At 49.3% G+C, this 27941-nt stretch overlaps 1 protein-coding gene across 5 annotated transcripts in view; it reads right to left on the bottom strand.

Annotated features, from left to right (window-relative positions):
• WHRN (whirlin) overlaps nt 1-27941 on the bottom strand; it is a 79783-nt gene that overhangs the window by 33126 nt on the left and 18716 nt on the right. For 4 of the 5 annotated variants that reach the window (XM_090274625.1, XM_090274624.1, XM_090274623.1 and 1 more), the window contains exons 2-3: nt 23019-23237; nt 14370-14495 (exon numbers count right to left, since the gene is read on the bottom strand). In XM_090274625.1, coding sequence (XP_090130751.1) covers nt 14370-14495; nt 23019-23237 — 345 coding nt within the window. The remainder of the gene's footprint in view (nt 1-14369; nt 14496-23018; nt 23238-27941) is intronic. The other variant, XM_090274626.1, reaches the window with a different exon arrangement.

Here is a 27941-nt window from a genome sequence, read left to right on the forward strand (position 1 = left end):
TGGAAAGGATTCAGAGTTCTCTCTCAGTTGAATATTTAACGTTACCCCAATAAAAACACCAACAAGCTTTTGTTAAATAAACTGATATAAAAGTTCATGTGAGAAAATAAAACCACACACAAAGGAGTCTGAAGAGCTCCTTGCTCGGTGAAAGGAGCCAGCTGCAGAGGCTACACAGTGTGTGATGCCAGCTCTCTGACATTCTGGAAAAGGCTAAGCTACAGAGTCAGTAAAAAGACCTGGCGGTTGCCAGGGTTCAGGGAGGAGGGAGGGATGAGCTGGCGGAGCACAGGGGATGTTCAGGGCAGTGAAGCTATGCCGTACAATAATGCAACGGTGGATACGTGACATTATGCATTTGTCAAAACCCATGGGAATGTACAACATTAGAGAACCCTAATGTAGACTATGGACTTTGTTAATAATAACGTACCAATACTGGCTTGTCATTGTAACCAATATACCCCGTTAATGCAAGATGTTAATGTAGGGTACACTGAGTGTGGGAAGGGTGGTGGCAGAGGAGGTACATGGGAACTCTGTACTTTCTGCTCAGTCTTCCCGTTAACTGAAAATTGCTCTGAAAATGAAACTATTAATTATTTTAAATAATAATTTTTTTATCATGTTTGAAGGGTTTTTTTGTTGTTGTTTTTTATTTATTTATTTTTAGAGAGAGGGAAGGGAGAAAGAGAGGGAGAGAAACATCAATGTGTGGTTGCCTCTCATGCGCCCCCAACTGGGGACCTGGTCTGCGACTCAGGCATGTGCCCTGTAAATTAGAATTTTTTATTTAAAAGAATCAAAATGTCAGAATGGCTATGAAAACCCAGATAGGGAAGAGCTGTGAGAGGAGGTACCAGATGCTAAAATCTGCTCTAAAATTTCTGAAATTCTACAGTGTGGCACAGACTCCTGAGCAGACGGACAGACAGGGAAACAGACTAGAAACAGACCCAAGAACAGATACAAGGAAGGGGCATCACTAATCACTGCAGCAAAGATGGCCTTTTTAATACGCCGCACTGGGATAACTACGTAGCCATTTGGAAGGAGATAAAATTGGATCTGTATCTCATATTCTACACAAGAATCAGTGGTAAAGAAATCAGAGATCTAAAGGGGAAAACGTGTATTTACAAGAATTAAGAGAAAAAAATTCTCTCTATCCTGGGCATCGGAAAAAGTTTTTCAAGAATTCAGATTCATCAAAAGAAAGGACTGATAATTAAACTAGACGACAATTTAAAAAAATTCACATTTAAAAACCACCTCTATAAGTAAAAGAAAATGACAATGGAAGAGAAAACATTTGTAATTTATAATCACAGATAAGGGGCTAATTAGCCCTAATAGATAAAGAATTCTTAAATTTGGGGGGGAAATCCAAGATTTTAATAGCAAAAGGATAATGAACAAGACATGAATAAGTTACAAAGACATAAAGAACAGTCCTTAAACGTAAGAAAAGATGTTTGACTTCACGCACAATAAGCAAATTGCAAAATAAAGCTATGTGGAGACACTCCTTCTCACCTATCAGACTGAAACCCTGGCACAGCTGCTGGGAGGTCAGGATGGAACAGCACTCACGGAGTCAAGCGGGGCAATACTGAGCAAACTATGTATGTATTTACCTTTGGACCCAAAAACCTCACCTCTAGAAATTCACCCTGAAGATATACATCCACCATTAAGACAATACATAGGCATGCAGTTACTCGTGGCAGTCTGGTTTGTTGACTGTAAAATGCGGAAAACTACCTAAATGCCCACAGAGGAGAGTGGCTGAATAAAGTGAGGTAGAGCCACACAGTGGAGCACTTCGTAGCTGTTAAAAAAAGAGTATAGTATTTCCTCACTTATCGCGGGTATTACGTTCTAGACCCCCTGTCCCCCCGCGATAGGTGAAAATCCATGAAGTAGGAACCTTACATTTATTTTAGTATTTAAATATATTTTAAGGCTTTATAAACCCTTCCCACAGACATTGAAAAATTAATCCCTGCCTTTTGTCATCTAGTAGTTATGGACTGAATGATGTCTTTTAACCCTTTTGCCAAATCTGTTGCCCCCAGAATACAACAAGGATGCCAGCCTGTTAAACCAAGCACACCGTTGTCCGGGGACAGCCAACTGACCTGGAGTCTGCACGATCCTTCCCTATGTGGGAAGGCCACCCTCCCCTCCACACCCCCACTCTTATTAGGGATTTCTGGACCCAAGGGGAAGTAGGACGACGACCATGTCCAGCTTGAAGCAGCTAGAAGAGCACAAGACCTTCGCCCATTGTCCTTTATAAGATTACAAAGGGTCTTAATATCTGAGAGGGAGGGATTGTTATTTTTTATTATTAAAATAATTAATCATTTATTTATTTAAAAAAAAGAAGAAGAATATATAAAAGGGTGAAGCGGGAGAGCTTGTATGTACGAACCATGGGCATGGATTTGGGGGGGGGTTGCTGGGGGAGGGGGGAAAAATTGGAACTATTGTAACAATATAATCAATAAAATATACTTAAAAAAACAAAATAAATAAAAAATAAACCCTTCCCACACACTTATAAACCATTTCCAGTCCCTTATTAACCTTTCCCACTCCCTTATTAACTTTTTCCACACTTTTATAAACACTACTTATGTTCTTAAACATATTCTACACTCTTAAACCTACGTAACTTTAACAACATACGTATACAGTACCGCAAAATCCCGCAATATAGCGAAAAATCCGCGATAAATAATTAAATATAATATTTTTTTAAATCCCGTGATACAGTAAGGCCGCGATAAGTGAACCGCGATACAGAGAGGGAGTGCTGTAAAGGTCTCTGTGTACTGACATGAAGTGATAGCCAGGATATTAAATTTTAAAAATTAAAGTGCAAACTAATATCTATAGCATACTTACTGCCTTTTGTATGAGAAAGGGGAAAGTATACATGTACCTGCTTCTTTTTCCAAAAAGAACAGAAATAAACAAAAATAGTTTGTTTAGTTACCTGCAAGGAGTGGGTAGGAGTGAATAGAAGGGGTGTGGGGGAGAAGTGGTACTCTGAGTTTCCTTTTTCTTTTGTACAATTTTGATGTTTTAGTCAAACAGTAAAATTAAACCAATAAAGAGAAGGGAAGCCCTACTGAATGCCAGCAGAAACAAGTAGACCTGTTTCCAATGAATAACAGAACTAGCTGAAGAGGAAAAAAAAAATAACGAGCCCAAGTAACACAATATTTTGACCCTAAACCATCAGTTTAAAAACAAAATGAATTGCAAACCAATCAAAAACGCAACTTAACAGGTTTGTTGTTCACAGTGGTATGCATGAGGCAATTCTCAAACTACCTTTGACCCCTAAGACTAGGCAAGTCAGTAAATACATTGGACTCTCTAGATGAGAGCTGTGCACTTCCAAAGGGCCAGCACTATGCCTGGTGTTGGGGACACAGCAGGTACTGTATTAGTTTCCTATAGCCGCTGTGACAAGTTACCACAAACTTAATGGCTTCAAAGAACACACACTTGTTTTCCTACAGTTCTGGAGTATCAGATGTCCAACATGCGTCTCTCTGGGCTGAGATCTAGATGTCAGTGGGGTCGAGTTCCTTGCGGGGGCTCCAGGGTACAGTGCGTTTCCTTGCTTTCTAGTGCCCACACACATTTCTTGGCTGGTGGACACATTCCTCCACCATCAGAGCCACTACCTTCGGGCCAGGTCCTTCTCCCAGGGCCCTCTCCCTAGTTTTCTCTTCTAATTCACTCCCCCCCACACACACTTTTAAGAACCCTGTGATCACATTGGGCCTTCCTGGGTAATCCAGGATCATTCCCCCATCTCAAGTTCAGCTGATTAGCAACCTGAATTCCATCTGTAATCTTAATTCTCCTTTGTCATACAATGTAACATATTCGTAGGTTCTGGGGGTTAGGATGTAGACATCTCTGAGGCTCATTATTTTGCTACCACATGGTTGGTGCTCAAATATGGTGAATACATATGGTTAACCAAAGAGAAATGAACACCCAAAGGCCTCCCACTTCCCCCGATCTGGGTGAAGAAGGGTTAACGGGGCATCTGGCACTTTGCCAACTGGTGCGCAATTTGGCTCAAACTTGCTAAAAACTATTTGACAAAATGGTGCAAACACCTTCACAACTTCTAGGAATTAACCCAAGAAGATCATCATGATTATGCAAAACAAGAAGTTACAAAAATAATTTGGACCCCCTGCTAAATATCTAGGAATTGGTAAGTCAAACATTGTATGGTAGATCCACATAGGGATACCGTCAAGCCATAAAAAATAATGTTGCGGAATATTTAATGACATATAATGACTTTCTCCAATTAAACCTTTTAAAAATATCAAAACCAATGTAAGCACATAGTAGAAACAGTCAAACAATAAAAAGGGTATAGATAATTGTAAAAATATTGCCTCCCTAAAGCCCCCTACCCTTGAAAACACATCTCCAGACCACCTGAAGTCTCAGGCCCCCAGACTGGAGACTAAGAAATAACCGTCATTAACAGTTTCGCGGGCAGTCTCCCAGGAACTCCCTTCACATGCATAAATATGTACCTATGAATGTATTTCCCATCTCAAAAAAAAAAAAAAATGAGATCACAGAACACCACTCTGTACCTTCAGATTTTGCAAAGGTTTTCTAACTTGGAAGGATCTTGGTTCAGCTTTGTCAGTGGAGGGCGGAGGAAAGCAAAGAGTTTGATCCCAGTTTTGCTAAAGTGGTCTTTCCACGTGCGCATACCTCTCCGGAAGGACACACACCGAACCTGTCGCACCAGTTTTTCTTTAAGTGTAGGACTTGCTACATCCTCTACAATGAACAGCTTTTACTTTTGAATTCAGGTTTTTAAAAATATTATCTTGAAATTGCCCACCTAATGTGGCCCTTAATTCCCTTAAAGGGAACTGGGAAGGAAGGTGCCACAATGTTCACCGGAGTTGCCTCTAAGCAGTGAATTCCAGGCAATTTGAATTTCAAGCTTTTATTCATTTTCTGTGCTCTCCAGATTGTATATGACAACCATGTTGTTGAGAACAAAAAGAAAAACAAATCTTCAAAAACAAAGGTAAAAATGTGTGGGGGCAGGAGGGTCACGACACGAAACATTTCCCTCCATGTTGGGGTCTGCAGTGCCACCTGGAAAGGCACCTCTGTACGCCACCCAGTCCAGTCTGTGTCTCTTAGCAATTTGGGATGTCACTCCTGTCCCCACTGGGCTCAGCCACCTGCCAGGACAGATTGGCTTGGAGGCGGTTTAACCTCTAATGGAAGGATCCTCTGAGGTTTCTCTAGTTTTTTCCTCCTTTTAAAACCTTATTTCAATTGGAATAGAACTAAACACCTGATTGCAAGGGAACAGTTAGGTAAATTATAACTCAGCCACAAGATGAAATGGTATCATGCAGCTATCACAAATTGTACTTATGAGCAGTTTTTTAATTACATGGGGGAAAATGCAAGTGAGAAATGTGGGATGCAAAATAGCATGTAGCATATAATACCAATCAAGGAAAAATGTACAGAGAAAGGAAGGAAAGGAGCTACATGCAGGTGCTAACATACAAACAACCCAAATGTCCGTCAGCTCGTGGGCAGATAAACAAAATGTGGAACAGTCATACAACGGATATTATTCAGTGATAACAGGGAACTTCCTGAATATGCTACAACAGTGTGCAAAGTGAAAGGAGCCAGACACAAAGGACACATCTCCTATGATTCGCTGAAATGGAATGTCCCAAATAGGCAACTCTATAGAGATAAATGGAAAGTGACTACTTAAGTGTGTACAAAAATCTTTTTTGGGGGGGTGGGGGGTGATAAAATGTTCTGAAAGTAGATAGTGGTGATGGTTGTATAACCTTGTGAATATCATAAAAACCACTGCTTTGTACAATTTAAAAGGGTGAATTAAATGATATGTGAATTATATCTAAAAAAAGATGCCAAAGAGGTTGACTTCAGGAGGTAGGATAGTCTGGGTCCTTTTACTTTCTGTATGTGTGTGTCTGATGTATTGAACCTATGACTTTAGTAACTGGAGGGGAAAGTAAAGCTAAAAAGAAACCAAGTTCTCCAAAGGGTCTGGGTTAATACTTCTAGTGCACAGTCCCTCCCAGGTCGCTGGACACCCCACCGTCTGAAAGCTGCTGACCAAAAGAACGCCCTTATAAAATGGGGGAACAGGCTGACCTCAGAGCAAACCACACACATCCTCGATGTTTCGGCATTGGCCTTGGCATGGCCACATGTGGAGCCAGAAAAGCATATGATGGATGACCCGCCCGTGCTGACCAGCCGGCACTCAGCAACTCCAGGCCCCTCACTCAGCTACTTGGGAAGGAGGGAGGGGAAGAAAGCCCACAGACAGCCCCTTCCGACCACCTCCCTCAGGTGGAGAGTGCAGTTCACAGGGGCCCTGGGCACCTGAATGAATGCTCTCACCTTTTCCGGTGACCAGGGCAAGCCGCAGCTGGGCTCCTCCTCTAATGCACCTTCCCATAGAAACTAAGTGATTCTCTTTGGGGCAGTAGCCTGTGTGTGGGCCCTTTAAAAGCCGGGCAGCAGAACTAAGCAACTGGAACTTTGGCAATTTATTAAGCACACACTCAGAGGCCAGTTCACAAATCCAGCTAAGAGGGTATCCTAGGAAGGATGGAGAATGTGGCACAGCCAGGGGAGAGAGGTTAAAACAGTCACCCAGCATATGTGCCAGGTTCCTTAGGAAAGAAATCACCTTCCAGCTCCTTGGAAAAGCTATTCATTCTCAGTGTGGACTCACCAGCTACCTGAGACTTCCGGGTGCCTTTACCGGCCACTCTTACCCACCAGCACCCACACTTGGATGGCTAACAAAATTGTGTGAGTGACTCACACAATTAGAGCTGCCATTTTGGAGAGCGCTTATCATATGCCAGGCACTGGATTTTACATGCATAGTTCATTGTGTCCTGACATTATTATTAATCATTATTATTATTATTATATCCTCACCTGAGAATATTTTTTCCATTGCCTTTAGAGAGAGAGGAAGGGAGGGAGAGAAACATTGATGTGTGCGAGAAACACCCATTGCTCTTGTACGCACCTGGACGGAAAATCAAACCTGCAATCTAGGCTCATGCTCTGACTGGGAATCATAACCATGACCTTTCAGTTATGGGACGATGTTCCAACCAACTGAGCCACATGGGCCAGGGCTGTCCTGACATTAATAATAATAATATATTACAATTATTATTATAATATAATATTGTTGTTGTTGTTGTTATTATTATTATTGCAGAGCCTGGAATCTACCTGCAGCACAGCTCCTCCACAGTCCCTGGGAAGGGAAGCAAGATGCCAACTCTGAGGTTCAGGGTCCGTGGACCCCTCCCCAAGAGTGCAAGGTGGCCACTGCACCTCCGGAAGAGGCAGCCCCAAGGAAAAGCTCTAGATGGGAAGCAAGTCCACCCTCTAAGCTGGAGCTCAACGATCACATGAAAGGCATTCTCTCACCTCCTGCTTAAAGAGCCAGGGGACTTCCAAGTCCCCAGAGCAGGGCTGCTTCACCACGATTCCTCCCACACGGGCTCTGTGGGACAGGGCTGGCGTGCCAGCGAGGAACTGAAAGGAACAGCCTTGAGTTTATTCCATCCCAGGGGACAACACGAGGCTGCCCTTTCCCCCGGGAGGCAGGCTTCATAGTGGAAACTACTCAACTGGGTGTTAGAAGACAGAGCCAGGCTGGCGACCCTGGCCAGCTCCTTTTTGCCATGTGACCTTGGGCAAAATCCCTCCCATTTTTCTAATCCACAAAGACAACTAATGCTAGTACCTTACAGTTACACTGAAAACCAGAAATAAAAGTTTCAAGCCAGTGTATCTGAAACTCTTTGACCTGTGTTAAGCGCTTTATAAAGATTTGCTGGCTATGTCCTCATAACGTTCCTAGAGGGATTATTACCCCAGCTTTACAGGTGAGGAAACTGAGGCCAGGAGATAAAGTGACCCAGCCAGGAACTCTGACTCCAACGTGTCTCTGCATTTAACCACCACGTGAGGCTTCCTAACAATGACGGCACATTGCCTGGCACACAGCGGACATGAGAAATGGTTGCTAATATTAGTTTCCCTCAAAATAACACTTTCCTGCTAAAGTAAAGCTTTAGTCAGACATTCCTATTTAAATAATCTGAAAAGTTGAGCGAGGCCAATGAGCTCGCCTCGAGATGGCACACACGCAGCCATCATGGCCCCAGGTCCCCCTTCCTGCCCCCAGCAGACACAGCTGAGCGATCCTTAGCTTTAGCATTCTTTCCTGCAGGGCCACGTGCAACCACACAGTACAAACAATTCTGCAGCCACATTAATTAAACAGTGCTGGCACCAAGATGTACATTATTTGCTGTCCTTGGGAACAGAAAGAGCACTGGCTTTGGAGGCAGAGAAACATGGACAAAGTCCTTTTCAATGTACACTGAAAACCTCCTCACCACCTCGAAGCACTCTGGCTTCTGTGCTCAGCTGTCCCTGTGTGCAGAGGTGAGCACGTGGCTTTGGAGAGCCCTGCATTCAAATCACAGACTCTCTGCTAAGAACATGCTTTGGGGCAAGTTGCTTAATCTCACAGAGTCTCAGGTTCTTCATCCATAAAATGAGGATGGTGACAATCAGATTCTCCTCATGGGGCTATGATGGGCACAGAACAAGATGACTCAGCTGGCACCCTGACGGGACTGGGCCAGCCGTGAGTGGTCAGTAATCGTTTTTGTGCCATTGTTATTTTGTAGGCTTCAGGAATATTACTCTGTCCTGGGTTCCTCCCTTAGTTTGCTCGAGAACCACTTTGCAAGGGGACACTGCCTGCAAGTTCTCTAAGAGACACTGGGACTGGCCAGAGGAGAGGGTGTGAGGGAAGAGGTGGGAATAGGACTTCTGTGACTAAATCCTGGACACGCCCAAGTTCCAATCCCAGCTGCTCCACCAACTAGCTGTGTGACCTTTGACATGCTACTTCACCTCTCTGGGCCTCAGCAGCCCACCTCTAAAAATAGGGATGATACTAGTGTCTCCTCACTGGGAGGACGACGTGGCTCAGCGCAGGCACCGCATTCACTAACCATGCAGGTGGCACAGACGGAACACTCTCCAAATGCTGGTGATCACTATTATTGTCACTGTCCCTGAGATAACTGGAAGGTTGCTCTGTCCTAACTTCCTTCCCTCTACTGTCATTATCACTACCCTCCTGCCGTACCTCCCGCCATCTTCACCATGCTTTCATTGAAACACATTCTGAATGGCCAGGAGACTCCTTCAGATTCCAAATCCAAAAGCAGTGTGTGTGGAAACACTGGGCAGGTGTCACCACCGTGACAACAGCCGCAGCGCAGAGGGATGAGTGCCCAACTGCCAAGGGTCGTCGATGTCAGCCTTTTTTATTTTTCCCATCAGGGTTATAGGGTCTAGTGACTCACCAGAGGTTCTGGGCCTTATTCCCACCCCCGCTCCACCATGTCCTTGTTGTGTGACCTTGAACAAATAACAACCTCTCTGAGCCTTAGTGCGGTCATCTTTCAATCAAGTGTGGTACAGCATCTAACTCAGGGAATGTCTAGGGATTCATTAAGGTGGAACATAAATAGCACCTAACAAATATCCTAGCCGAGGGGCTCAGTTGGTTGAAGCGTCATCCCATACACCAAAAGGCTGCAGGTTTGATTCCTGGTCAGGGCACATACCTAGGTGGTGGGTTCGATCCCTGGTCAGGGTGCAAATGAAAGGCAACCTTAATCAATGTTTCTCTCTCACACGGATGTTTCTTGCTCTCTCTCTCTCACACTCCCTCTCTCTAAAAATAAAAATCAATAAAAAATACATAATCCTGGGTGAGGATTTTTTTAAAAAAAACTGCTTAGCAGGGCACCCAGCCCGAGTAATCGCTCAGTGAATGCTTGCTGTCACCATTTTTCTCACCAGTGCTCAGCTGGTACATCACCTGGGCACCAGCGATCTCCCCTGCCTCTGTCTCCCACTCTCATCCTCCCGTTCAATACTATTTCCATGCAGGGCACACGGAGGACCACAAATCCAGGTGCAGGGTCGCACACACCTGGCTCTGTTCCCCGATGACCAGCACCTGCCACCCACCCAACTGACCACTGGCAGAAACGAAATGGGCATCCCATCCTAGGATGACCTCAGATGTGGAAGTCGTGGGGCCAGGCAGGATCTGGGATGAAGACTGGGCTTCAGAAACTTGGGGACTTCTAAGATGAAATGTCCTTCATTTCCCCTCTCTGCATTCTTTTGATGCTTGGTCAAATCAGGGTACTAAGGAGGGGACAGAACAAAGCACGTGGCCTTTGGGGGGTTTGAAGGGCTAGGGTCCTAGGCCCTGAGCAAGGTACTGTACCTCTCTGAGCCTAAGCTACTCATCTATTCAAGGGCACTATGAATGCCCACCCCAGGGATATGGGGAGGAATGAATAAGAGTGAGTGTATCTAAAGCGTTTAGCACAGCACTTGATCCATAATAGCTCGTTAACATAGAGCAACTGCTATCATCATCATTATTTTTAAATGCTAGGCAATCTTGGCTGCCCTTAAAGGAACAAGGTTTTATGGTCCGTTCTTTGGTGGAGTTTGAAGCTGCAGGGTGCACAGGAATAAGAGAGCCCTAAAGATAAGTGCTGAAGGGGGAGTCAGCCCCTACTAGGAGGGAGGGAGAGTTCCAAGTTCCACCCGGCTGCTCCCAGGGCAAATGCCTGACCCGCTCTGGGGAGCTTTTCTTCCTAGCAGTTGACTTGCCCCTGCCCTGGACCCACACCGGGGCCCTCTGGGGCTAAGTGAGCGCTGGAAGCCAGGCAGAAGGCAATACTTTCTCCCTAGGGAAGCTCTGCACAGCAGCAAGGAGCCCTATTTACAAATAAAGCCTGTTCTTGGCTCCAACACCCACACAGCCAAGCCCCTTTATTCTACTTCAATATGTCTAATTCTACTGAAAATGCATTGGCAATAAACGGAGTTAATCAGTCCTACATGCCCAAGTGAGTGTAGGCAGGTGTTTGCATATCCCAGGTACCTTGGAGGGGAAAGTAAAATACTGGCAGGGAAGATAAAGTGCTTGACTGTGGTGGGCACTGAAGACGGAATGGACCTGACCGAAGGCCCGAAGGTGGGCATTTTATGAGCAAGTAAAGCCTCCGGTGACCTGCAACAGAGAAGCAACTGAAGTGGCTGGACAACATCTATGGAATAGTTTTCCTCCACCTTGTTTCACAATGGCCATCCCTTAATTGTCGCTGTTTCCATGATTATAAAAGTAATACTCCATTCAGACACTGCAAAAGCACATACAGAAGGGTGAAAACCACATCAAGACGACCGCTGTTGATATTTTGGTATAGGTCAGTTTGGATGTTTCTCTGAGCACACTTTTACGCACATGCACCCCACGGGTGAGATCCTGCTAGGTGATTTTGCAGCCTGTGCTTCCCACTCAGTAACAGACCACGGACGTCTTTGCTGTAGGCACAGACCTCTCGGGCCAGAACCTAGCACGTCCTCTCTCTTGCACACCCGCTCCCCCCTTTTTCTTAACATGGATTCAATCAGAATGTATGTATGCATCACCCATAAAGTTTGGAACCCATCCCTGCTTCTCCTGTCACTGCAGATGTCCTCACACAACAGCCTCTCTAGGAGGGACCAGAGGAAAACTGCCCTCGGGCCCCAGGAAGAGGAGTAATCAGGCTTCGCAAGCACAGTTGGTTTGTTTTCGCCTTACGAATCTCTCTCTGCTGCTCCCCTCTTACTGCTGGCTGCCAGGGGGCTTGGAGCCCAACCTGTGTCCTGCCTGTGCCGCTGGGTTTGCAGTCCACATAGCAAGCGTTCAGGAAAGATTCTCACCCCAGCTTTCTCTCTTTTCCTCGGCCCGCATTTTTCATGCTCCTAATTTTCTCATTCATTAAAAAAGGAAGAAGGGGCCCTGGCTGCTGTGGCTCAGTGGATTGAGCGTCGGCCTGCGAACCAAGTGTCGCTAGTTTGATTCCCAGTCAGGGCACATGCCTAGGTTGCACATCAGGTCCCCAGTTGGGGGCGCGAGTCAGAGGCAACCACACAGTGATGTTTCTCTCCCTCTCTTTCTCCTTCCCCCTCTCTCTAAAAATAAATAACAACCAAAAAAAAAAAAAAAAAAGGAAGAAGAATCTTTGCGTTTTGAAACTAACTTTAATCATTTTTTTTTTTTTTTTTTTGTAATTTGGGGGTGGGGGGATAAATGGAATTAAAACTGCATACAGGCTAAATGCAATGTGGTGTGCTGGGCTGGACTGCATCCTAGAACAGAAAAAGGGCATTAGCGGGAAAACTGAGGACTCTGAATGAAGTCCGGACGTGGTTTAGCATATTATGTCGGCTTCTTAGTCTTGACAAATGCATCCTGCTTATATAAGATGTTAATATTAGGGGGCGCTAGATGAGGGAGAAAAGGGAACTGTCTTTGCAACGTTTCAGTAAATCTAAAATGATTACAAAACAACACAGTTTTTAAACACAATCTGCATACAGAATACTAGGAGATGGTTTTCTCCTGGAGTCCCAGCAAGGTATTACCTTAACCAGCTGAGACCATAGCAAGTGCCCAGACCCAGGTCATTTCAGAACCAACTAGGCCCAGCCAACCCCTGTGGAGTACCTGCTACCCACCCGGCTGGCCTGGTAACGAGCACAGTTCTAGAACCAGAGTGGGAATCCCAGCTTTCCCTCTTACTGGTTCTGCAACTCCCTGTGTCTCAGACACTGTGCTGATGAAATGGGCAGACAAAAGAAGGTGCTTCACAGGGCTGTTGGGAGGCTTAAAGAGCTCGGGGATGGTCTCAGTCCGTGCCAGCTGCATAACAAAGGAACTGACCGGCTAATAAGCAGGAAATATGTACTTCTCTCTGTTCTGAAGGCTGGAAGTGCAAGATTAGGGTGTGAGCACGGTCAGCTTCTGGGGAGGACTCTCTCCCAGATTGCAGACTGCCACCTTCTTGTGTCTTCACATAGTGGAAAGAGAGCTCAAGAGCTCTCTGGGGTCCCTTTCACAAGGGCACTAATCCCATTCGTGAGGCTCCACCCTCATGACCTCAGCACCTCCCAAAGGCCCTACCTCCTAACACCATCACCCTGGGGGTTAGAGTTGACACATATGAATTGAGGGGGAGGGGCTGGGGGCAGGACACAAACATTCAGTCTATAACTTAGACACTCAATAAATTTAACCTTTATTATTGTTATTGTTAGTTCATTCCTCCTTTCATTTTTTCAGTAACCCTGAGAAAGACATGTTATTTTTTATGATTCCCTGGGAAAAGGAAGAGAAGCTCAGAGGTGAAGGGATTCTCCAACATCACACAGCTATTAAAGCAAAAGCAGCAAGCTGGGATTTGAACCCAATCTTCCTGGCTCCCACCCGAGAGCTCTTCCCACTATACCACATTTGCCAAGAACCTAACTGCCCTGTCTCTCCATCCGTCCAGCTGAGCACCACATGGCTTGGGAGGACGCCCTGGACACCACACTGACCTGCCGTGGCCTTTTCTTCTCGCCTGTGCGGATAATCAGGTTCCCCCACATTAGTGGGGCATACAGGCCCTTTGTTACGAAGACACAGTCTTGTCGCATGCCGTGTTCCATGGCCTCACGTGTGCAATTAAGACCACTTAGGCTCAAATCCTGCTCTGCATCCCAATCACCATGTGACCTTGGTAAGTCTGCTTAACCTCTCTATGCCTCAGTTTCCCCAGCTGGGAAGTGTGGGTAATAATGACCTACCCCACAGGATAGCACACAGGTTCAATGAGATGATACATATGAAGTCAATTACAAATGCTGGAAACACGGCGCTCTTTAAGACGTGACTTAATGTTGTTCCAATAACTGACCCAGTACAACCCCAGCCCAGCCTGCGGCTTTCTCTCCTCTTCTCTCCCTAAAGTATGTAATAAACCCTGAAGTCAGGGCCAATGCAGTCCAACAGCAGTGTTTGCAAAACAGCAGCCATGAAGAGCCTGGGCTGGCCCGCTGCCCGGCACCACGTGGGCGGCCACCCTGCGCTGAGGACAACTGGGAGAACTCGGGGCATGAGAGATGGGGGCGCGGCTCCTGCTGCTCACTCTGAGCTGTGAATCAGAGGCCTGCAGGGAGGGACGGGCTCCCCGCTGAGACTAGTCCTTAAGGTGGGTGCTGACTGATCTGCTGGAAGTCTGAAATCAGCCTCAAAGAGCTCCACGCACAGACGGGTCCCTCCCTCACCCCACACGAGCAGCCCAGCGCCCCAGCCCCTCCCCCGGGAGTGAGGGGCCTTTCACCTTGAGCCCGCTGCTTTCTGCTTCAGAGCCCTGGTCCACGCCAGTGATGTAAATGCCGAGGCCGTACTCTGCTCCCCCGCGGATCGTGAGGCCCAGGGACCGGCCGTCCCCCAGCACCAGGTTCACCTGCAGGAAGGATAGGAGACCGCGTTGCAGGGCCTGAAGGGTGCCATGAACTTCAGGGAGCAGCAAGCCGCACACTCCCAAACCCTGCAAGGCGCACTGAGTCAGGTCTGCAAGATCCCCTGGAATATTCTGGTTTCTGCCCGAGATCTGCCTCCGACTTGCTGAGTGATACAGGGGGAGGTCCCTCTCCTTTCCTGGGCAGCAGTTACAAGAGCAGTAAAAGAAAGTCACTGAAGGAGATGACCTCTAGGGACGCCCTGATGCTCATCATAGAATTCCTCAACACTTCAGGTACCACATGGCCTTCACACCATGGGGGCGTGGACCCTCTCTGTCTCCAATGGCCACCCTTGACCATACTCCTCAGTCAGGAAGTGCCTGCTCAGGCCCTGGGGTCTCCACCCGGACTTTCTTGTCTTCCAGACTCCCTCCTTAGGATCAAGGCTGAGCCATAACCCGCCACCCCAGGGGTCTCCTGCATTCCCAGCATCCTTCCTCCTCTGCCACCCATCTTGACATACCAAAGCAGTGTGGCTTCAGTAGCCCTTAATCCTACAAACACAGGGAGCACCCAGACCCAGTGCTGGGCCAGGGGACCCAGAGATGACCCAGACACAACCTGCTCATGAGGGTCTTAGTCTAGAGGGACAGTGAGACCAGTAAACAGTGTGATGAGAGCATGGTGGGGTGGCTCAGGGACTGTGTGGATGCAGAGAAGGGCAATGGTCCTGACACAAGATGTGGGGTGGTCAAGGTGGCTTCCTGGAGAATGTGATGTCTCTGATGAGAGTGAAGGTGAGCAGGAGTCACAAGGGAGGGGCAGGGGCAGGGGCAGCGGCAGGAGGGGCTGTGCAGGGACACAGGATGGCATGTGTCACTGCTCAGCACTAGGGGAGCCTGCTTTGCCCAGGACAGTGGTGAGTGGACATGAATCACTGTAGGCAGAGCAGGGAGTGCTGGGGGCAAGCCAGGGAACAGAGAGGACAGGCAGGGGACACTGGGGCCAGGTTGAAACCCTGCAGGAATGTTCAGGTCAAGTGTGCCTTGTATTTGAGAGGGGAATTTATAGAGAAGGAGGGGGGCTTTAACAACTGAAACCTACCCCACAAGGGCAGATAACATCCTACAACAAGTTAAGATCCAGTGACATTAAGGGACCCAAAGAGAGCCCAGTGTGGCTGTCCACAGGAGGGACGGTTGCCCATGGGCATCCGGGGAGGGCAAATGTCACAGAATTAGGGAAGGTGTCCCCAACCGCCTTCCTATGTCCGAAAAGTCATTCACCTAAGAGTTCCCCAGGGCTCCGTACGAGCCACTGGGAGAAGCCTTGTACGTACATTATCTCACTTCATTCTTTGACCAGCCTGGAGGTCAGGAGGGAGGTGGTCAAGTCCAAAACGCCGGGTGTGGGGCCCAGCTGTGCAACCTTGGGCATGTTACTTAACTAGCCTCTCTGTGCCTCAGCCTCCTTGCCTAGAAAGTGAGGATGAAAATAGCACCTGCCTTATAAGGGTGCTATGGAGAGGATCAAATTAAGAGACAAATGTAGGCTAGTCTCTGGCCCACAGTAAATCTCAATACGTGTTAGCCATTCTTGGTTCCATACTGCACACGACAAAACCAGACAAGGTGACGCAGCCACAGACCGGCAGGCAGAACGTTGTTAGGAGACAGCCCGATAGACGGTGACTCTACGGGGTTCATCTCTGAGGTGGCAGGCTCTGTGGCACGTCAGGGAGGCCCCTCCCCAGTGGGACAGGGCCAGCGGGGGCTGCCAACAGAGCGGCCCCAGCCCCGAAAGTCCAGAAGTGTCTGAGAGACAGATGTTCTCCTGGAAGCAGCAGGCCCTGTGGACACTTGAGGTCGGACTTGGGAACAACTGCCCAGCCCCCGTGATCTGCCCTTCCTGCCCCAGTATAGTGCCAGCTCCAGGGCTGCAATAGCGCTGAGGTGACCCGGGTTCAAGGCCTCCTCCCGGTCCCGCATCACATGCAGGTCTGTGTATCTGGGAGGGGACAGTGTGGCGGTTACATGGGCATGCTCTGAAGCCAGACCATCGAAGTTCAGTCCTAGCAGTAATACATCACCTCTCTGGGCCTCAGTTTTTCACAGGGAAAACAGTCACACCCACGTTCTGAGGGGTGAACAGGTCCATATATTTGGGACTTAGAATCGTGCCTGGCACAGCAGAGGCACTCAGAAAACGCTGGCTATTGTCATCTTCCAAATGGCCCTCTCGGCCTAGCCATTGGGCTAAGCGTGCACAAGTATGACCTGGAAGGAAAGAGGCTTTCCTTGCAGAGATAATGAACCTGGGATGGGACACGCAGGTGGGAGGAGTCGCTGGGATTCCATCCAAATGCTAACCAAGCCCGTGTGTGTGTCCAGCCTTGCGCTGGGCCCAGGTTCAGAGGAGACGCTAACCAGGTCCCTGGCCTCGGAGGAGCCCCAAGGCTGGATTATTGGCTGCTTGCTGATGGCTCACAGCAGAGTCCCTCCTGCCCCCTGAGGTCAAACCCTCCCCAGAGCAGCTCCCATCCAATGACTCAGTGAGGGGAGAAAGCCTGACCCCGCCTGAGTCCAGGACAACTTGGTAAGGCGCCCCCCCACCCCCAGCTCCAGAGCGCCGGTGAGACTGCCGAGGCCTCCGCAGCAAGGGCATTGCCCCCCACTCCGCCCTCTGCCCAGTCCTGCACCCCTCACACCTTCACCAGCACGATCCCAGGACAGTACAGTGCCACTGTGATACATGACAAAGCATGTGGGGGCTTCAACCAACACAGATTTATTATCTTCCAGTTCCGGAGGTCCGAAGTCTGGAGCGGGTTGGCAGGACTGCATTTCTTCTAGAGGCTCTTGGGAGGAACCAAGGCCGCCTGCTTTCTTTGGCTCAGGGGCCCTTCCTTCCTCCAGCTCCACAGCCAGTGTAGCCTATTCCGATCTGTCTGTTCCCAGCATCACATCGCCTTTTTCTGACTCAGATACTTCTGCCTTCTTCTTCTAATGATCACATTGGGCCCACCTGATAATCCAGGATAATCTCCTCACCTAAAGATCCTCGACGCAATCACATCCACCAAGTCCCTTTTGCTGTGGAAGGTGACACCTTCACAGGCTCCAGGAATTAGGAGTAATTATTTTAACAAAGGCACCTTTCTGTAAACCTCTTCCAGGGAAATCTTAGTCCCCATGTCTGTTTCTGGGAATCTGACTGCAGTCTCCTGGAACTATGACCTTAGAATCCTGAGGGTGGTGGGGGTCAGTCAGGGCAAGGGGAGGGCAAAAGCTCAGAACCTGGGCAGCACACAGACCCCCGGGGCCGCCGCAGGGTTCTGTTTGCATGGAGCGCAGCTGGGAAGGAGAGGAAGAGACAAGGTGAGCCCACGTGGGGGACTGTGAGCCAGGCCAAGAAGCCTGGGCTTTAAACGGGAAAGAGAGGCTCAGAGTGGGGTTTTAGAAAGACTACCAGCGGCAGAGGGACAGCACAGAGGGCCACGTTCTGGAGTCCTTTAGGAGAGGGTGTGCACCTAAAGTCAGCGGCAGGGTGACTGAGGCAGGACTCAGAGCAGCGAGACAGGCTGAGGACAGAGCAAGCAGTTCCCCCCTGGAACCCCCACCCTTCCAGGCAGAACAAACCGCCTCCTCCATACCGTGCCTTCAGAGCCTGGAACAAGCCGAACTGCAGCCCTGCTCACAGGCAACCTGGGGTCGGTTCTCCCACCCCCACCCTGGCCCCATCCCCACCTGGTCCCTCCAGCTCCTGGACACAAAGATGCTGCAGGGAGAGATCTCAGAGGAGCCCAGGAACACAGAGATGACAGCAGCCATCTGCGGCAGCCCCTCTGCATACCAAGGAGGGAACAAACCTCCTGCCTCCCCACCACCTCCCGGTAAGTCCTTTACATGGGAATAAAACAGTCTTTATCACAGAACTGTAACGACAGTCCCATCAACCACAGGGTAATCTGTCTCAATCACTTGCTGCAAATTCAACTGGCATTTGGTAAAAAACAAGATGCACCGATGGGAAAGGACACTAAGGAGAGGCCGCCTGGCACCGTGCAAACAATACCACTCCCACCAACAACAAGGACGTAGTAATAACAACTCACTAAGTTAATTGGTCGCTAAATGTGTTTCCTAAACCCAGGCACTGTGCTCAGCACTTCACATGCATTAATTACCTTATTTAAGCCTCTCTCCTTCTCTGATGGTTTTTTTCTTAACTACCCCCATTTTCTGGATGAGAAAACTGAGGCTGGAGGGATGAAAGGATGTGGCCAAGGTGACACGGCCAACAGCTAGCAGAGGCCAGGCATTTAAGTAGGCACCACACTGACTCCTGAGGTCCGAGTTCAAATCCTGATTCTGCCCTGTACTCCTAGGCAACCATGCGGCAAAGCCCATCACTTCTCTAACCTTCAGTTTGCCCATCAGTGAAATTCTCACAAAAAACCTACAAGAAGCAGGCATGGCCCTCCCTCCTCCTGCCTTGCCCTAGAGCCCCAATCCTGCCTGGAAAGCAATATGATCAACCCCAGGAGGTGACGTCGATCGGCATTTTGGGACAAAAAAGGTATGAAAGGTACCTAGCACCCAGTTGGCATTCGATAAATGATGGTTGCCACTGGACTTAATTACTATGTCCCAGGCACTGTGCTCCGTGCTTACACGTGATTATTAATCCTTGAAACAGCCCCACGTGGTTGCTGTGACCATACCCAAATCAAGGAAAGGGAAGCTTATGTGTCTCACACAAGGTTAAGTGACTCTCTCAAGGTCACACGGTCAGAAAGTTCTAAAACCGGGTGTGATACTGTGATTTGTAACCAGAAATATGTATATTTGGTCTTCATCCCCATTCCTAGCACTGAGCTCCTGAGACCGTTATGAATTCCTAACAGATAAGAGCAGTAGGAGCAGCTTGTTCTAATGAGGTGACCCTGCCGGAGCTCCTGCGTGGAGGGTGGTCACCAAAAGGATCAAGCTGTGATTAGAAGCTTGGAATTTACAACCCACCCATTCTCCAGAGGGGAGAGGGGCTGGAAGTGGAGTTAGAGATTGATCAGCCTACATGAGGAATCCTCCATAAAAGTCCCAATGGTGTGGGGTTCAGAGAGCTTCTGGGCCGGTGAGCATGCAAAGGTCAAGGGGGAGAGGCTCACCTGAAGAGGGCGTGGAAGTTTGTGCCCCTCCCCACACACCTTGCCCTATGCATCTCTTCCACCTGGAGGTTCATCTGTATCCTTTATAACACACTGGTAAACAGGAAGCAAACTGAGTTCTGTGAGTTGTTTAGCAAATTAACTGAACCCAAGGGGGGATGGGCCTGAGAACCTCCGAGTTATAGCCTCTGTAACTCTGCGAAGAACAGTATGTACAAGTCTTATCAAGCAGGACTTAGATTCAAACCCAGCAAATGTTTGTTGAGCCTCTACAATGTACTGGCTGGTTGGCAAGGTGTTTTCATTTTAATTAATTAATTCAATCTATACTTATTGAGCACCATGCGGTGCCAGGCACTGATCTAGGCGCTATGGGTACACCAGAGCACAGAACCAAGATCCTTACCGCCATGCAGGTTACACAGTGGTGGGGAGAGTTGGCCCTGTCATCAACTCCATTTTACAGAAGATGAGATCGAAGCTCAGAGAGGTTATATTACCATACAAGGTCACACAGCTGGCAAGTGGCGGAGCAAGGATTTGAACCCAGGCAGCCTGACTCCAGTGTCTTACCCTGCCTGCCACACTGACCCTACCCCATTTAACACCCCCCCCCCACCCTAGCAATGCTGTTTGGTTTTATTACAGCTATAGAGGCTGGGGGTTAGCACAGAATTGGACGCTGGAACAATGAACCACTCTGCACCCTGCCCCATTTCTCCTCTGAGAGTGTGACAGCGTCTTGAGAGCAGACAGGTCTGACTTGCAGAGAGCTCCCTGTTCTTCCCTTCCTTCTGTGCCTTCCTTCAGCCTCACGGACAGCAGCAAAACCAGAACCAACTTCGGAGCGCAGCTGAGGGGGTTTTCAAGGGGAATTTCATCACATGTGTGATTTTTATGTCACTGTTGCCCTGAGAACTCATTTCCCTAGGAGGGGTGTCCCCACTGGGGCCGTGTTAGGATTTTTGAAGTCTGGCATGGGAAGTCCATCCGGGAGTCTGGTCACAGCTATTGGGAATATTAGAAGATGAGACCAGTCCACTGCACAGAAGAGAATCAGGCCCAGGGGGCCAGAGTGAGGGCTCCATGGCCCTTCTCAGCAGGGAAGTGGGGGTTTCCATGTTGTATCAGCAAGAGGAGGAGCAGGGTGAAATGGGGAGGGCAGAAGCTTCATTCTGGAGCTGTGAGATCTGTAAGGCCTCCCTGGTGTGGTCTAGGGCATTTCCTGCCTTGTGAAGTAGGTCGCTCCCCCCGAGAGCATGGTTCTCTCCCCCTCTGCCCTCTGTGTTCCTACATCAGTCACTCCAAGACTCCCAGAGGTCACCTTATCTCCTCCCAACCCTGGCATCCACTCAATCCCAGGGACAGGGTCCTTCTCTCTCAGCCTTGAAGAGGCCATGTCTGTTCCCACCTCAGGGCCTTTGCACATGCTGTCCTTGCCGCCTGGGCTTTTCAGCTCCCGGGTGGCACTTTGTGGCTTTTTCTTCCTCTTTAGGTTTCGGCTCAGAAGCCATCTCCTCGGAGAGACCCTCCCTGGCCACCTCATCTGAAGCAGTGCCTTCCTCCACATCGCTCTCTCCTCTCCTGACTGCACTTCTCTCCTGTCAGTCTACACCACTTGAATGACCTTGCCCACTTATGCTCACTTTGGGGTTATTGTCTCACTCCTCCCATGCCCTCCAAACTCAATGGAAGTTGCCCCAGAGCGGGGCCTCCTCTTTTTTGTCCATATCTCTATTCCCACCTCCCATAATAGCATCAGGCACTCTAGGAGCTCACTAAGTCCTCATTGCCGAGTGCTCGCTGCGTCTCGGATCCATCGTGAGTAAAATGTGGATAAGAACACCTACCTGCAGGGCGGCCATGAGGATTCAGGCAGACGCTGTGAGCACCGAGCCCAGCACCTGGCCAGCTCTCCACCAGCAATATAATTACTACTCTGAGACCATGCCCTACACGAGGGAAAACATAAAGCAAGTTCTCTGCCCAGCCCTGGAAGGCCAGCCTTGAAAATGAGGGAATGCCGCAGGCACTGCTGCTTTCTCAGGATTGCCAGAGGGCAAGGGCTCCTGGCTGGGCGAGGGGCCTGAGGCCCCACCAGCCCTGCCTACCCTGAAGGAGCCCCCCCGGCTGCCCCTCGCCTGGACAGAAGCTGCCTCCATCTCTGCCTCGACCTGCATATTGACATTTGAGCACAAAGACCACAAAACACATTAAATAAATGTTACGGTCTTATCGACAGGAAAGGAAAGCTGAGAGTCTCCAAAGGGAAGGCGCTTGGCCCGGAGTTTCCAGCTGTGTGCCCTCCAGGCTGTCAGGGTCTAGATCCTAGAAGACCAGACAGCTGTTTGCAGGAATGACATTCTTGGTCCCAGTTGCGGCCAAGGGGCGCCGTGCAAACAGCCCCCAGGGTGAAGTCTGAAACATCAGGAGGACCATCTCTCAGTCGTTTCACGATATTTTAAGAAACAGTCTTGTCTGTGGGGAGGATGGCTCTGTAGGGGGCAGCAACTCCCTCTTCTTCAGGTTACAAAATCCCATGGTGCTTTGGACGACAACCCCTCCCCCATCAGCTACAGTCTTGGTGGTTCTGTCAATCAAAGTGCCCAGCCCTCCCCGCCAGCCAATCAGGTGCACCTCCCTGGGATCTGACTCTTGCAGGGAAGGATGCAGAGGACTGAGAGACAGGAGATCCCTGGACGCTGCACCCCGAGTTTCTCAGCTTCAATTCCAGGACTGCCCACACCCTGCTAATCAATTCTTACTTTGTGGAGGTGGCCAGGACTGGTTTCTCTTCCTTACGACCCGAGACCAGCACTGCAAAGGTTCCCTACAGAGCACGATGTCCTGGCAGCCGAGTGTGGCTCAGGGCCTGGGTCCAGACTGCTGAGAAGTTCAATCATTTCTAGTTTAAAGAGAAGCTCTGAGCTTTCTCTCTTCCCCTTTCCACTCTAGGGTCCAGATGAGGTCCTAGAGTGGCCCAGCATCAGCCATCAAGAAGGAGCAATTTCCTAGAGGATGGTAGTGGAGGCAATCCGGATCCCAGAATAAGGTGCGAAACAGAGCTGCCCACCAGTCTACCCTGTCCTCCCCGCCCCATTCTGCTATGACAGGCAGATAATCGATCTTATTTAAATCACAGTCTTCGGGCTCTTTTGCTGTAACACCTCAGCCTGCATTCTGTGCAGCTCAAAAAGAAAGAACAGGGTCCCTACAGAACCAAGCCTCTTCTTCCAGCCTCTAAGAAGCATCCCTGTTCTGGGTTTGGCAGGAAGAATGGGGTCTCAGGGACCAGACTCCCTCGCCAGCCCCCCTCCGCCTCAGGTCGTCCCGCCGAGGCCAAAGCTGGGCAGCTCACCTTTTTCTCATCCCCGCCTTGCAGAAGGTGCAGGGTGCTCCTCCGGTCACCCTCTCGCTGCCTCAGGGCACTGCCATGGGGCTGGGGCAGGCCCGAGGGCGGGGAGATGCTGCGGCCCTGCGGGTCCACCCAGGTGTAGATGTGGTTGGTGACGTAGCCCCCAGGGACGCGTCCCGCCGAGTACACGGACAGCACCAGCTTCTTGGAACCCTTGAGAGCCTAGAGAGAGAAGGACACAGAGTTAGCAGGAAGGGGGGCAGTGAGGGACCTCCTCCCATGACCCCAAACTTGCTTCCTCTCAGGACCTATTCACAGAAGAGAAGGCCAGTCCCTAAACCCCTTTTCCTTTCTAGCCCTCAGTTTTGTCCTATGGAAATGAGGACATCTGTCCCACCCTTGTCTTGAAGTGGTCCAAACACAAGAAATATGGTCTCTTAGCATATCTGTGCAGAAAAGAGCGAATGGCAGACCTGAGTTGCATCCTTAGGAAGGTCTGCTTGGCTGGCATCTCGGAATTTGCATTCAGAGTGTTCCCACCGTTCCCTCACTGAGAGCGGCTCACTGTGTCCCGGCTATTTGGAGATCTAGAATGTGGGGACAGGCAGAAGGTTCCTATGTGACCAGCCCCCAATAAAAGCCCATGGCGCTGGGTCTCTAATGCGGATCCCTGGTCGACAGCGATTCCATGTGCTGGGGGCATGGAGCTCATCCGTTGTGACGGCACCGGGAGAGGACTCGAAGCTCGTGCCTGGTCTCCGGCAGCCTCTGCCCACGCACCTGTTCCCCGCGCTCATTCTGCTGCACATCCTTCCATCGTAATAAATCTTAGTCACGAGTATAAGTATATGCTGATCGTGGTGGTCTTGGTAACCCCAATAAAATACCAGACAATAGAGTCAAGAGATAAAAATACTGATGATAACGACAGCTTAACATTTACGAATGGCCCGTGTGTGTCAGACCTTCTGCCCCTGGTCTGCTTTATCGCCTGAAGTCCTCATGGAATCCAATCTTGTGGGGAAGGAAATCTCATTATTCAGATGAAGAAATGGAGGGAAATTGCCTTTTCACGCAGCTAGTAAGGAGCTCCCTTCCCATAGCAACTAATGTTGAAGGTAGATATCATCTTTATTCTATATTTTCTAATCTGGAGACAGACCAACTACAAGGAAAGGTAAGCCCAGACCGTATGCCCAGTGGAAGCGGAGACTGGCCGTATTGCTTTCTTATGCACCTGTAACTGAAATAAAGCATTTTTCCCCCCTGGAGAAAGTCATTTAGCACCAGGGTTAACAGCAAACATGTCCCCCAACTGGGGACCATTTGAGTAAATGATAGTCCCTACACACATGAAAGTTTATGCTGCCGTTAAAACCACATTTTAAAATCATTACAAAGAGTTGGTAATGCCAAGGAGATGTGATGTATTTTAATGTTAAGTGAGGTCAAAAGGATATAAATCATGTCTTACAGTGTGATCTCAGTTATGGTAAAAGAAAAATCACACAGGGGAAAAAAACCACAAAACAAAACCGAGGAGCAGTGTGCCAAGCGGTCTACAGTGCTTCTCTTGAGTGGCGGGACTATGGGTGATTATTATTTTGTTCTTCTTTTTTCTCAATATTTTCCAAATGTTCCAGAATGAGAGTATATTGCTTCCAGAAAAGGAGGAGGGAAATACTTAGCTCCCTGGTCCCTCCCTGCTTGCCAGAATCCACAGCATCCTTTATTCTACTGACTCCGCAAGCCTCTTGACAGACAATGGGGCCAAGGGCGGAGATTTCAAGGACAGTGGGGAGCCCTTGCTGGCCCTGAGAAGGACACTCTGTCATCGGTACCTCTCCTGGAGGAGGAAGAGTGAGCAGGGAGGTGACGGGCCCCTCGATGCCACAGCTAAATGCTAGTCCCCTGCAGAGGGATAATGAGAGGATGGCAGCTCTCCAAAATCCTGCTTTTAAAAAAGCTTTCTGAGAAGATGAGCAGGGGAAGATTTACAGTGTTCTTTTAGCATTCCCTGGGACTCCACGGATAGAACAGCTGGGAAAATAAGAAAAATCTCTGTTAAAGTTTGAGAGATGGGAGGGAGGAAGCTGGAGACCAAGCGGGCTTCTGCTGGAGCAAAGTGGGAAGTGGGTCTCAGGACACAAGGAGCATCAGCAGAAGCCTCCGAGGTCACTGAGTTCCGGAACAGCAGGCCTCTTCTCTGCTTCTCAGGGGACAGTGAGTCTGAGTCCCATCAGTTTTTCGATGAGGGCTGACTGAGGGCCTACTGTGTGCCAGGCCTGCAGAGAAAAAAGTGGGCATATCCTCATGGCACTTACAGCCTGGAGAGACACAAGGCTTCCCCTGGCACACAGGAGGTCCTCAGAAAAGGCTGGTGGAGCCGATTGGGTGAGAAAGTAAATGTGTGACCCAAAAAGAAACCCCAACATGCACAGGCATCACCGTGCAGCCCCCTTATGCAGCTGATCGGGAAGGCTGCGCTAGGACTAGGGACAGGGGCCTGCAAGGGGAAAGAACGAAGATTGTGGATTCAGGCAGAACTGGATGTAAGTCAGTCGCTTCTGTCACTGGGTGAGTGCAGAGTCCTTGGGCCAGCCGCTCCCTCTTTCAAAGCAGCACATGCGAAAGTAGAACAATACCCACTTCTCAAGGTTGTATGGATTAAACAAGACCATGTGAGAGAGGACCAGAGCCTGTGTCCACAGTAGGAGCTCAGCAAGTGGCAGAGCCCTCTCCCCTCGCTTCCCTGCTGTGTCCAAATTGAGAAGGGAAACCAGGTGTAGGAAGGCTATGTCCAAGGAGTTAAAAAAAGAGAATGAAACCAAGGTGTGGAGCGTGATTTGTATTTGGTATTGCTGGCAAAAGTGGAATTCTCTCGGTCAGTTCTATAAATAGGCAGACAACAACCTTGAGAACAAGAGGAGGTTAATTCCTTTGATGAGAACGCTACAGAGGACTGGCGCCGGAGAGAGCCTGCGGGTCACCGAGTCACCCATGCGCTGCCTGGCCCCAGTATTTTATAGAAAAGGACCCTGGAAACCTGAAATAGGAAGGACAGAGAGGGTACAGCTACGAGAGGCACAGCCAAGGACACAGGAGGCCAGCCCTGGGCCAGTCCCTTCCCCTCCGCACCTCAGTTTCCCCATCATGAGCCTAGGGGGCTGGAAAATCTGATAGTCACTCAAACTTCGACCATTCCAGAACCTCGGATACTGACTTTTGGAGGGAGCATTAATGTGGGCTTTCAGTGGGTGTTGAAGGAATATCATCATCCACTGCTGTCTTCGTTTTTCTGGTAAAACAAGAAAAACAAGATTCCTGAGACAGGCTCTCAGAATAGGGTCTTGGCGCAGTGGGCTCCATCCCTCTGAAACATGTGTCCTAAGGGGAAGGCAAGGAGGTGGGGGATGGCCTAAGGTGGTGGTTTATACCTTCTGATCACCGTGTCTCCATATTTACAAACAACGGCTTACTTGTTTTAAAGGATGTCAGTCAATGGAGGAGGTCATTCCTAAAGTGAGCTGGCTAATGCATTCTCCCCAGATAACCCTTCCACCAGGTTTCCACATCCATTCTCATGGCCGCCTTGATCCCTGAGGCTCAGGCCATCAGGGACCATGTGGTCCTTGCTCACGGTTAGAGGTGCACCTTTCTCTGAAGGACTAGCAGCTTCTCTCACCAGAGCGAGCCTCCCCAGCAAGCGGCCTCAGGCAGTAGGGCAGCCAGGAAGAGCTCTGGCTGAGAGACAGCCAATCAGGCTTGTCTCCCTTGTGCCATTGGCTTGCTAGGTGACCTAAGGCTACAGCCTCCTCTCACTGGGCCTCGGTTTTGCCAACTGACAATGAGCAGGTTGGACTCACTGATTGCTGAGGTCCTGCCCCAAGTCAAACTCTAGCATCTTCTGGTTTGTGGCTGCATTTAGGAGCAAGGGCTTTATCAACCCATGTGGTGGTCATGGGTCATGGTAGCAAAGAGATAAAGGCCACTGGCATGTTCAGGGATAGACTCCAGGCAGGCCTGAGGGCTGCATGTAGGAGGCCAACCTGAGTTTCCCCCATTTAAGGAGTGAGCACTCAGAACTGTGCTGGCTGGGTTGCTACAAGGTCTTTCAAACAAATGTTGAACCCGGGGCTCTGAGGTTCCATATATGTTGGGAGGGACTAAGAGGGTATAAAAAAACACCAGAAGGACAGATGGAGCACGTCAGGTGTGGCAGGATGCACACCCCAGCTCGGCACCATTATTGGCAGTGGACGACCCTTTTAAGGACCTGAGGGCTGGGGAGACGCCCTTCCAATGGGTCTATGCGAGGAGCCCTGCTCTATGTAGGCAGCTGCCTATGGGGGTTTGGGCGGGGGGCGGGGTAAACCACCCACCCTACAGCAACCTGCATGCTCCACCTGTGCATGTTAGTGACTTTCTGCCACCCACACTCCTCTCCTGCTGTGGCAACCTGCAGAATCAGCCAGTCTTCTGAATTCGCTGCTTATTAGCTGTGCCACCTCATGCAAGTTACTGAACCTTTCTGTTTCTTGCCTGTAAAATGAAGATCATAATTCCACTCCTTCTTTAGGTAGGAGAGCCCTTTTAGCACAGTGCCTCTCAGCTTACGAATTCAATGAGCTGTGGCTAAAAAGAAAAAAACATAAGCTCTCGAAAAAACCCACTGCAGGCAGAGCGGCCATCAGAGCGCTATGCTCTTGTGCCTTCAATCATGTGTTTACTGGTGAAACTCGACCTAGGGACTTACGGGCATTCCACCAAGTCAGATCAGAGAAATCTCCATCTGACCCAGCAGATGGCATGGCTAAGATACTATCCATCACCAGTGGCTATTCAGGCAGCGTGTTATGATTACACAAACGTAAATTATATGTGTATGTTTTCAAACTTAACAACTTGCTACTTGGATTAATGCTC

This window comes from Furipterus horrens, unplaced genomic scaffold (assembly GCF_987537825.1).
Source record: "Furipterus horrens unplaced genomic scaffold, mFurHor1.1.pri manual_scaffold_4, whole genome shotgun sequence".
In the NCBI taxonomy this organism is placed as follows: Eukaryota; Metazoa; Chordata; class Mammalia; order Chiroptera; family Furipteridae; genus Furipterus; species Furipterus horrens.